The sequence below is a fragment of the Berghia stephanieae genome, chromosome 1, assembly GCF_034508935.2.
Source record: "Berghia stephanieae isolate SIO BIC M18660-M18661 chromosome 1, UCSD_Bste_1.3, whole genome shotgun sequence".
In the NCBI taxonomy this organism is placed as follows: domain Eukaryota; kingdom Metazoa; phylum Mollusca; class Gastropoda; order Nudibranchia; family Aeolidiidae; genus Berghia; species Berghia stephanieae.
Genome location: NC_088360.1, coordinates 48,041,260 through 48,054,095, shown reverse-complemented (window position 1 = coordinate 48,054,095; position 12,836 = coordinate 48,041,260). Strand labels below are relative to the sequence as shown.

At 33.8% G+C, this 12,836-nt stretch overlaps 1 protein-coding gene across 1 annotated transcript in view; it reads left to right on the top strand.

The window, feature by feature from the left end:
* LOC144970420 (lipoamide acyltransferase component of branched-chain alpha-keto acid dehydrogenase complex, mitochondrial-like) overlaps positions 1-12,836 on the top strand; it is a 14,798-nt gene extending 1,962 nt beyond the window's left edge. The window contains exons 3-7 of the mRNA XM_078910082.1: positions 1,753-2,087; positions 2,923-3,000; positions 4,584-4,775; positions 5,716-5,787; positions 6,103-12,836. Of these exons, the coding sequence (XP_078766208.1) occupies positions 1,753-2,087; positions 2,923-3,000; positions 4,584-4,775; positions 5,716-5,787; positions 6,103-6,270 (845 nt within the window). The 3' untranslated portion in view covers positions 6,271-12,836. The remainder of the gene's footprint in view (positions 1-1,752; positions 2,088-2,922; positions 3,001-4,583; positions 4,776-5,715; positions 5,788-6,102) is intronic.

The following is a 12,836-nucleotide window of genomic DNA, read 5'->3' as shown; positions in this document are numbered from 1 at the left end:
TTGGTTCCGTCCCAATGTGAGACGAAAAAAAAATAATGCGAAATAATTATTTTTCTTCGAAATATATATTCTTCTTCGAAAGCTCTCACACCACCGCACCACCTCCTCCTCTTCTTCTTCTTCTTCTTCTTCTTCTTCTTCTTCTTCTTCTTCTTCTTCTTCTTCTTCTTCTTCTTCTTCTTCTTCTTCTTCTTCTTCTTCTTCTTCTTCTTCTTCTTCTTCTTCTTCTTCTTCTTCTTCTTCTATAAGAATTAATCCAAATAAACGAAAGAATCAGCGTAAACATTTAACACAAACAGGAGTGAAGATGCGCAGCTTCCCGTGTCGAGCACTAGACGTCTAGATACACATCCTTCAAAAGGGTAGGAATTGTTGTCTTCCTTTCATTTTACAACTAATTCAGGCCTGGGACCTCAAATAATTGGGATTTTTTTTTTTGATACCATAAAATAAGGACCTTGTTATAAATAAGTAGGGGAAAGTGACATGATTTGACTAGTCAATTGACGTGTCATATCTGTGTTGTGTCCATATTTTTGTCCTGTTGTGTCTATTTTCCCGTGTTCAAAAAGTTCCGACAATTTTTTCACCAACCATTTACAGGCCTGTATTATTATTATTTTTTTCTTTTAGCATATGATTTGTAAATATCTGAGCTTATTCCTCTTTGTGGGATCTTGTGATGGTGAGACTTTACGGTGATCTCAAGCTGAAGTACACTGATAGTGTGCTCTTGAGATCTACATCTGTTCCCTATTTGAACTAATTCCCCTTTGTCTTACCTTTTCCTCAAGTTCTTTTAATTGTACGTCTAGAATGTTTTTACTATCCAATTTCCTACCTTTTTACTGGCGCTGATCTAACCTAAGTCTGTTGCAAGTGCTGTAAAACCCTTAAAAACATAACAAACAAACCAACACATCATCACAACATACACTACTACAACTTGCACTACATCAACATCATTACTATTACCACAGTAACCACCACAACCAAATCATTATCACTACCAAAACTACTACAACCACCACCATTAGGTTTTGGATCTTTGCTTTATTTGAAATTGTATACTGACTTTGGGATGATATTCGGCATTTTGTTTACATATCTAATTCTAATTTGTTATCTATTGAGAACCATATGATGTGTAAACACAATGCCAAATATCACCCAAATCCCTTTTCTTGTATGCGAAAATTCCTCTTTCTGCATTGAAATTCCTCTGGGTGGTGTCTGAAATTCTTGTGAGCCAAATTTTAAGTTGGCATCTCTGCTCAACTTTATTGGAGGCTGTGTCAAAATGTATTTACTAAATGTTCTAATGGAATCAGTAATTGCTTTGTGCCAGTTTTCCAGATTGGACTTTTGACAAATGACCCAGAAACGAAAAGACTTGTACCAAAATTTTAACTTGAGTATTTTCTCAAAGTGTCAGTGGTTATAGTGGGCAATGTCAGTTGTCGGTTTTGTATGACTAAAAACAATGATAGTGATAGGGAATTAATTTGAAACACTGAAACATAAATATTCCAAACTCATAGGTATCTGATGATATATTTATCACTTTATGTGCAAAATATTGTCTTGGTGATATTTTTTTCTAATTTAATGAATTGTGGTAATGAAATTACTTTGTCTTCGCTTCATTACATTATACAACAGCTTTTTGGTGCATCTTCAGTTCATGAGTCTACTACAAACTGTATTTGAACCCCCATTTTCTCTCTCTCTTTTCAATTACAAAATATACAGTAGGATCAAGTGTGGTAACAAGTAGCTCATCCAAAGCTCACTCCCCGCCCATCCCCTCGACTACCCATGCACCTCCAACTACCATTACCAAGTCATCCCGACCACCGACGCAACGACCACCTCAAATACAGGCACCAGTAGGGGAGGATAGAACAGTGCCACTCAAAGGGATCAACAAGACTATGGTCAATATCATGAATGAGGCCCTCAAAATTCCACACTTTGGTTACTATGATGACGTGAATCTCAACTGTCTTATCGAAATAAGAAGAAAATTGAAGGATATTGCTCAGAGCAGAGGCATACAACTTACATATATGCCTATATTCATAAAAGTAAGGTTTGTGTAGTCATATCTGGTATGTGTTAGGCATTATTGGATTAGATTTTGTTAGTAATTGTACAAATATATTTTCACTTTCGGCAAAGATCCAGTTGAGGTGATGATTTCTGTCTCGGTCTAGATACAGAGGTACATTTCTTCTATTATCTACTTCTATTTCCCCTTTTATCTAAATGTCTTACATTTCCTGGCACTTAAATGACCGTTGTGTGTTGCAATTGCCATTAAATCTCTAAACACAAACAAATTTATGCAGTTATTTTAGTGACAAGGATGATGAAAAGTTATGACGATCTTGATGATGATGATGACGATAATTAAGAAGAGAAGATTTTTGCTGCAAGCGATACACTGGTACCTGATAGTAGAACATTATTTTAATGCCCAACAAACTTAGCAGCTTGCTAAAAAAATACCAGGGATTTGTTATATGTAGTATCCTTTGAAGGTTTATCAGAAAGAGAGAATGGGCTCAAGGATTCTGCATCTATTATATGAATTAGACATTTTGTTGAAGAGGGATAAAAGAATTTACTTTTTGGGTCTCATTCAGATTCTATTTTCATAACTTTAGTTTGAAGTTGAATTATGTAATTTTGTTCAAATCAAAAACTTTGTAAACTCTGAACATTGCCCGAACCATGTTCTGTCTTTCAGTCATCATGTAATGTATAACCATAGTTTAAAAAATTTCCAATCAAATCATCTACTGCATCCTTTACTCATGGTCCTGAACATTAAAGGGTAATTAAAATCCGATCATACAACCAAACATGGGTATAAAAGATACAACATGGATTGATACATCATCTACTTTTTAATCCCAGGCTGCTTCATTGGCTCTTTTTGAATTTCCAATTCTGAACTCAAGCCTGGACAGTAAATGTGAAAACATAATATATAAGGTGAGTACCATGATTGTTGTATAATGTTAAACTTATTTTTGACAGGCTTACAGGCCTGTAAATTTTCAGCCCACAGGCTGACTTCAGACTTATAACAATTATCAGTTTTCAATCTTTTAACTGTCATCATTGAGACTGTTTATTATTGTCTTTCATGGAAACTCCAAAGCCTAAAAATAGTCATAGATCGTAATCCACGATCGTGTCAGTTTAATTTTAGACTATCTGGGAAAGTCTGAAAATGAGTAATTTCTGCAATGAGTTTTACTGATAAGAATCGCACTCTACTTTTGTCATCTGAGATCTCAGGTTATGGATTTGAAATACGGCTTGCAGCTTGCTACTTATCTTTGTTATTTGGAGCGGAGACCAAATTTCAGATCAAAACTCTGAAAAACTGAATTGCGAATAATGTATTTACTCAATGTATGAAGCAGGTCCTCAATAGTTTATTTCTCTCCATGAAACGCCTTGATGTTTGTATTTTTTTCTGCCAAGCCATCTCGATTTATTTTTTCACGGAGCCACCTTGATGATTTTTTTTTACTACTATGGTGTTGTTAACGTTACTGTTTCCCTGTCCTAGATAGACCATATGTTAAGTTGAAATTGTTTTCGTCAGTTATTTTGTTACGGATTACCTATCAAGATTTTAAAAAATGTCTGAGTCTTACGTCAATCATAGTGCAAATATCAAGGCAATTGACACATCTGTTAAAACCAGATTTAGACATAAGTGGTACTGGTTGGAAGAGGGATAATTTTGTCTGATTCCATCTGATCAATCCCAGAGCTTTATTATTGCTAGATTTGCAAATGACGGTTGAATTACGGTAGTCGAGGCAAATCCTATTTGACTCGAAATGCTGCACCAAATGTACTCATCAAGTCTTATGAGTGCCTCCAGACACAGAACGTTCAAAGAGAGTGGCTGGGACCATTGTTGAATCTAGTCAAAAAAAATTATCACCGCACTTTCCATCTGGTGTCACTCGTCACCTTATGTTTGTCATATGATCATCATATTGTAATTACGTTTTTTCTCTCTCTGTCTTGTTTACTTACTAAAAGTGTTCAATGTTGTCTCCAAGCAATTGTACATCATGTCTATAATCAGTAGAGTATGTATTACATACTAATTGTTATGAGCATAGTGATTGAAAATTTTCAGAGGTTTTGAAAAATGAGCATTTACAGGCCTGGGCTTAACCTTTTGTATCAGGCTGTGTTTATCTTACATATAATTTCATGAATATAGCTTTACACTTTTTGCTATGGAACCTGGTATTTTGTCTATGAATCATGAACTAAAGGCTGATTATGTCTTAAAACATGGCAGACCAGAAATATGGAGCAATTCACGTAAGGGCAATCATATTTATTTTATTTATAGCAATAAACTCTTGACTCTTGAGTGGCAGTGGAATGACCATAAGAGTTAATAAGAAGACAAGAAATCATCTGATGAAAATATACCATCCTGAATATGAATTTTTAAAAGGTTAATGTATAAAAAAAGATTCTTTTATTGTGATCAATTTGAAATGGTCATAGATATTTTTCTTTTTTTTTTCTTTTGTCAGGCATCTCACAATATTGGTGTTGCCATGGACACCCCAGAAGGGCTTCTGGTTCCAAGCATTAAGAACGTCCAGAACCTCTCCATTCTAGATGTGGCCTCAGAGCTGAACAGACTACAGTCACTAGGATTGGCGGGGAAACTAGGAACTGAAGATCTGTCAAACACCACATTTACACTTTCAAACATTGGAGCTGTAAGTACTGATATGTGGCGTTTTGCGTTGATATAATAGGAAACTTAGTCATTCTCTGCCTACTACAAATATTTTATCAGCACCAGAAAAATGTTTATAATTTGAAAATAGAATCAGTTTGAAAATTACTTATCACTGGTCTCTGATTGACAGTTTAGAAACCCATGTAGTTAAGCTTGAGTAGTTGTATTATTCATAGTAGTAAAAACACATTTCTGAAGTCATAAAAAATCTCAGCTCTTTTTAATGACATGCAGCATAATTGTCAATTAATCAAGGAGTATTTTTTTATATGTTCCATTAAAACCAAGGAAACCCCTGCAATCCTTTAGCTGCCTAAATATATTTTTTTATTAAGGGGGAGAGGGGCCTGAGCCTGAAACATTCTTCATTTTCCATCAATATTAGAACAGTTTACATTGTAAAAATTCGATAAACTGTCCTTTTCAAAGAAAAGAATAGTACTATGTAATCATTAAATGTTGTTGTTATCAATTTTATTATGCTTTTTAAGTTATAAAGATTGTTGCACAAAATAACACTATTTTATAAAAAATTATTAAATGTAAAATCTTAAATGTTAAAAGAATTTTATATGATTTCTTACTGGCTTCACGTACACCATCCGTAACAACTTTATTTACACGCACATTTTCAGATTTTTAGGATGCGTTGGAAAAAAAAAGTTTTTAGTGCTGAAACATTTGAATGTTCTCTCATTTACTATATGATTAAGAAAGAAATATATTGTTTTCACCGTAGGGATTAAATTTGTAATCTTTGCATTTGCAAATGTTTTTGAATTTTCAATTATTTCTTTTTGAAAGTGATATTAGCTCGACCATGAGTTACTTTTATCTTGTTATTCAGGATTAGTTAGTTGTGATTTATTTATTCTCAGTCTAATTCATTCTTATTCACTTCTATTTCTATTTTCCAGATTGGAGGTACCTATGCTAGACCTGTGATCATGCCTCCCACAGTGGCTATTGGAGCTTTGGGGAAAATAAGGGTGAGTCATACTCTTATTATGTTGTTGGTTAAAATATTTTTTGTTTGTTTTGTTTTTGCGAATAAGTACATGATGGAAGCCAAACCCGTAATTTGATAAAGAGTAAGCAAATATTTTTATTTCAAAATTGAGTTAGTTATAGTAAATTGTTTAAACAAACAGATAAACAAAATACCATAGATAGAGAAAACTTCAGTCATAAGATAGCATACATTTTAACATCTCTTGATTTCAGGACTGTATGGAGCAGTCTAATTGATTAATTTTAAAAAATTGTTTTTAAATTTTTTTTTTCTTTTTATTGTTTAATTGCAGCCGGTTCCTGTTTTTGATGAGTCAGGCAATGTGGTTAAATCTCATATAATGAATGTGAGCTGGTCAGCAGACCACAGAGTCATCGATGGGGCAACTATGGCTCGATTCTCCAACTTGTGGAAAGAATATCTAGAGAATCCAGACTCATTTATTTTGGCCATGAAATGAATGTATTAGGATTTATAGTGTATTATAATAATATTATGTATGTTGGATCTGAAAATGAATGGTTTAGTAAATGGGCCCATTTTAAAGAGGTCGTTCCATTTTATCATATAGTCATTCAATTAATTAGACATATATGGACTCATCGTCCTATGTTGATTGGTGATTACGAATGGTAAAAACATTAATGGGTAACTTAAGTCAATTTACTGTTATCACTATAAAAGAATGAACTTTTACTTTTTTTTTTTTTGTACTGCTGCTCACAAAAGTTAGAGGCAATTTTATTTTTAGAAATGCTTTCTGTCTGTCCAGGTTGTATTGAAGGTGTCACATTAGTAAAAATACATGTTTTATTTCCTTCCAATCAAAGATGACGATTTTATTGCAAAGTGAGATGCGGTACTGAATGCTACGGGTTTAATTGGGATCAAATTTAGATGCGTTATTTCACTATTGCAGAGATGTTAAGACACTTTCTCGAATATATCATTAAAACTAAGGTGTAACCCTTAACTTTTCCATGTCAGTGGGGATCGGATGAGAGAAAGTAAGAAATAAACTTTGTCACAAAATTGCCATGCTTTGAATCACTGGGAAATTGATACTGAATCGCTGATTTGAAATTTACCTAGGAGATGTTCAAAGGAACTGATTGACCTCAACTTTTACGTCAGTGATTTTCAGGGAAATAAATTGGCCTCAACTTTCACCCCCTGTATGTGATTGAAAAGGTGTATGAATTCTTTTTTTTAGATTTAGAAATGACTGGAATTGAACTATGCTGTAGACTTTGGTCTTAGTGAAAATTTTGCATGGGCCTTTAGTTATTTTTGTTATTGACACTTGCATTTATGAACCAAAATGAGCGCTGTCCTTTCTGTGATTGTGAGGGAACCATTGAATTTCTGCTCAATAATATTCATTATTCAGCTTTGATTACAGATAGTGATGTACTATTCAAGTACGGGAATCTTTGCCCGGTCTTTATATGTAGTGTTGTTGAACAGTTATTTCAGTATGTTAAATTAATCTTCCATATTAAAAATTGTGCAATAATGCATTTTCCATTATTGTTGGTGGTTTATGGTATTCTGAAAATGAAAGTACTTGATTGTTCCACTGTTGTGCTAGGCTTACTTTTACTTTTGATTTCCAGTTGTATGTTTTGAAAGAAAAATTATTTCCATATTTCTTTTACTGAAAAGATATTATTCATGCAAATTGCAAAGGTCTCAAAAGTTCTCCTTTTACTCTTAATGGTCAGTTTTTTTTTAGTGTGAAGTAAATGGCAACATGCTGATGCAATGTTGACAATACTAAAAGGCTTCCTGTTCTCAAGTGAATTATCAAATCATTCATCATAGATCATTCATTTTTTTGGGGTGTCTTTTACATTGAAAACCCAAATGGTGAACTATAATAATAATAATAATAATAATAATAATCTTTATTGTCCAAATTAAAGGCAATTCATGTGAGGTAAACAATGCTCAGTTTGGTTCATGGTATGAACATCAACACCTTTACAAATACAGACACAGCCATACACGAACATACACGCTTGCACATTGTTTCTACACATGTATACAAAAGAAATGAGCGTACATACAAACACATATACATACATACATACATACATACATGCAGACATACATACAAACCAGCCTATCATCGTATATGCATGCCTACATTCATACATACATACATACATACATACATACATACATACATACATACATACATACATACATACATACATACATACATACATACATACATACACACAGACACACACACAGACAGATAGAACGATACGATATATTTGCTGGGACAGCAGATAACCATATTATAAATATAGTGTCTTATATTAAGAAGAAGATGGCAATAATTGTGATGATGATGATGATGATGATGATGATGATGATGATGATGATGATGATGATGATGACTACGATAATGATGATGATGATGATGATGATGATGATGATGATGATGATGATGATGATGATAACGACGGCGGCAATGTCGATGATGATGATTCACGACACTGCTTCTCGTTATTTTCATTGGTTGTCTCATTTTTCCACAGAAGATTTGTTAATTAATTTTATGGCGGTTGGAATGAAGGTTGTCTTATGTCGATTTGTCCGACATTTTGCTTCTAGATACCGTCTTCCGGAGCGCAGAAGTTGGAATTTTTCGTTCAGCGGATGCCTCTTTTCGTTGATAATGTTAAAAGATTTCTTCTCAACTGCATTAATATAAGTTGTGTCAAGGCTTCTAAGGTCTGTGTTAATTATTTTTGAAGCCTCTCTGAGGGTTCTATGTAGTTTGGATTTTTCTTTTGTTCCACAGCTTCCATACCACGTTGTGATGCCAAACGAAACGATACTCAATATTAATGACTTGTAGATTTGTATCATGGTCTTTCTGTTCACATTGAAAGACCTTAATTTTCTGAGTATATACAAGCGCTGGTTACATTTTTTGATGACATTGTTGGTGTGCGATTCAAATCTTAGACTGTTATCTATAATTACACCAAGGTATTTAAACGTTTCAACAGTTTCAACCGCCTGATTGTTAATTTTTGTTATTTGTCTTGCTCTTTTTCCTATTTTTCTGTGATCAAACAGTTGTTCCTTTGTTTTTGTTACATTGAGCTCTAGACAGTTATCGGCACACCATTTGCTGAATTTACTAACTTGCTCAGTGTATTTAAATTCGGAGACGGAATCATTGAGCAGGCCGAGTATTGCGGTGTCATCAGCATACTTGATGAGTTGGCAGTTATCAAAGCTAGCCACACAATCGTTTGTATAGAGGATGTAAAGTAGAGGTGAGCTTACACACCCTTGTGGGCATCCGTTTGAAAGAGTTTTTACTGATGATATATTTGAGCCTACTCTGACATGTTGGGGGCGATCGATGAGAAAGTTGTTATACCAGTTGATGAGGTAATGGGGAAGGTTTAGAGCATGCAGTTTACTGATTAATATGTTGGTTTTCATGGCATTAAAGGCAGACGAAAAATCGACGTATAGGATTCGGCAGTAGTTGGCGGGTGAAACATCCAAGTGATTTGATATTGAATGCATCACTGTGAGGAGTGCGTCTTCCACACTAAGATTTTGTTGGTAGGCAAACTGATATGGATCAAGTATGTGTTGGTCATATATAAATTGCAACAGCTCTCTTTTCAGAATTTTTTCCAGACATTTCATAATAATTGATGTTAAAGCAACAGGTCTATAATCATTCAGCTGAGTTGGTGGATTCTTTTTGGGTACTGGAATTATAGTCGATGTTTTCCATATAATTGGGATTTTCTGTTCATCTATTGAACGTTGGAAAATAGGCAAGAAAGGGACAGCTAGTTGGTTGTTACAGTTTGAAATGAGTTCCCCACTAAGTCCATCTGGACCTGGTGCTTTTTTCTTTTTACATAATTTAAGAACATTGATGACCGCCTCTTCTTCGATTTCTGGCGGAGGAGACGTATTTTTTGTTATGATATTAATTTTTGAAAGTACGTTGTCAATGGTGTCGAATCGACAGTAAAACTTATTTAATTCCTCGATATTCATATGTGTGTCATTGTTAAAATCTGTCTTTTTGTTGTTAACGCCACCCATTTCTTTAATCATCCTCCACGCCTGCGATGCATTTGAATTTTTAAGGTTTGTTTCCATTTTATCTTTATATTTACGTTTTTCTTCATAAATTACCCTCTTTAATTGTTTTTCTGCCTCGTGCTGCTTGTTTTTGTCCCCACTCATATGAGCGATTTTCTTCATATTTATAAATAACTTAACTCGTTTGTTGACCCAAGGTTTGTTGTTGTTAAATATTTTAATCCTTTTAGTGTCCACACACAAATCACAACAGAAATGAATATAAGACGTGACAACATCAACCCATTCGTCCAGTGACATGTTATCAGACATGAGTTCATCCCATATTGTGCAGTCAAAACAACCTTGGAGTTTGTTTATATTTTCTGTTGACCAAAGACGAGTTTCTTTCACAATCGCTTTATGTTGTCTTAATTTAGTTTTGTAGGTTGGAATCAACAACACACTATTGTGATCTGAATTTCCTATTTTTACTTTTTGAACGTTTCTGTATGAATTTTTAATATTTGTATAGCACAGATCCAGGGTTTTATCTCGTCTGGTAGGAACAGAGACGTGTTGATAAAAAGAATTTATAGGAGGGCAGTGATTGAAATCACCAAGAATTATTACGGGGGCATCAGGATGTTTTCTTAAAAAATTAAATGATTCCTCCTCAATTACCCGTAAAGCTGTGTTAGCATTCGCATCAGGAGGGACGTACACAGCAATGACATAAATAAGTGGGAATTCCCGAGGTAAATAGTGGGGTCTAAGAGAGAGGGAAATGAGCTCGATGTCCTTTTCACATAATGAACGTGTAGTTCGACAGCTTTTGCACCAGTTTTTGTTGACATACACACAAATACCACCACCTTTTTGTTTTCCTGTCATTGAGCTATCTCTGTCACGCCTATGTATTATGAAATTTTCCAATTCTACACTTTTATCTGTATCTAAGTCTGAAAGCCATGACTCTGTAAAACACAGTATGCTTGAGTTTTCATAATCAGGATCAAATTTACACAACGCGCTAATATTGTCCGCTTTGTTTCTGATAGATCGAACGTTTGAAAGTATAATCATAGGTAGTGGTACTTTACCAGTTCTTCGAATTCTTTGCTTGACGCCTCCACGTTTTCCTCTTTTTCTTTTCTTGATTGAAACAATAAAACCTTTTCGATCATTTGTTTTGATTGTTGTTTGTCCAATATCAAGCAATTCGTTTTTTGTGTAGACGACGGTCGCCATATTGTTTTTATTTCGAACACAACAACATTGTTCACTCGTTGTAACTTTTCATGCTCTACACATTATTGAAATAGGTACCACAAATAGAAATATTTAAATATAGTCATACCTGTATTCCAATTACAAATAATAAGTCCATATACAAAAACGATGGCAGATAATAACACAAGAATACAAACTTTTACTGATGAACAACAGAGCAATGAAAAACCAAGCGTCGCCATTGAGCGCCACCGGAACTATCAGTTAGTTTACTATAACTCAAACCACCAATGCAATTGTGCTATATCAGTGCTACCCAAATGTTTACATGCATGAAGTCTAGAGTGCAACCAGGAAATCCAGTAAGCCTAATAGATTGCGCTTTATCCAGAATAGAGTGACATAAACCGTGTTTGTGGCCGCGACCGGTCGATTGACTCTATTTATATATTATCATTAGGTATGTTTATGTTGCCATAATTTCTATTCATTGCTTTAGATAATGAGTAATAAAAGAGATAGTCGGAAATAGCCAGATTAGACAGAGATCACTGATTAAGGCTTGTAAGGTAAATAATGCATCTGCTTGCCTTTATTCACATATTACGATACTTTGTTATTGCTGACTTGTGTTTATATTAAAGTTTTCAAATGTTGTAGTGTGCCATTAAGGAGGTGTCATATTATTTAAAGTCACAAGAAAGACAAAAATCATTTACTTGCCTGGAGTTGAATGCTTTGTGTCCTTCACAGCTAATGGCATTCCTGTGTGTTAATATTTTTTTTCATTTATTTTTCAATGTAAAATGTTTTTCTTCCATTTCAAAAGAGCTGAGAATTTATGTCAAAAAGATACTAAGCTGCTAGAAGCTGCGGACTGTAAAAAGTAATAAACAAAAATGAATATATAACAGCTTAAAAAAAAAAGAAGAAAAAAATACCAAACACGGAATGTTTCAGGCTCAAAACCTTTCTTCAGTCAAAACCAAAAAGACAATAAAAACATAAATACATTACTAAAAAACCAGATCGACTAAATATTTCTGTTTTTAGAGAGGACTATGAAATAATTAGTTATCAATCTTGTTGGCTGAAGAAGGATTTTGAGCCCGAAACGTTCTGTGTTTGGTATTTTGTTCTTTTTTTTTTAAAGCTGTTGTATTCATTTTGGTTATTACTTTTTACAGATTTTTTGTGAATTGTTTGTTTCTTTTATTAACAAAAACAACTTGGTGAAAAATAAGGTATGAAGCGGAAGTATAGCGTCTTTTTTCACTTTTTTTCTATGGAAAGAAAAAGGGCTAGTGTATATTTCAAGTGTAGTGATCTTGGTCCGAAAATAAACTAAAAATTAAAATAAAGAATGAAAAGAAATTAAAAAAAAACAAATACAGAAAAAGTAAATGGGATAAGTATTATAGAGAACACAACAAACGTAGATGAGGAATAAAGAATATGAAACAATTCTGATTGTGCTTGTGAATAATATGTTTGAAATAGCTGGATCTCGACAAACAAATAAGATGCTGATGAAAAAGGAAAACTTTGGCTTTGCTCTTTAAAAATTTTGTGATTTAAGAAAATGAAACAGATCTCTTTAGCTATGATTTACTTTGATTATGAAAATTGCACGATGCAATGTTTCAATGTTTTAGAGCCCAAGGAAGCTCTTGAATAGATTCTGTGATTGATTTCCATTTGTATTGTATCCCCCCCCCC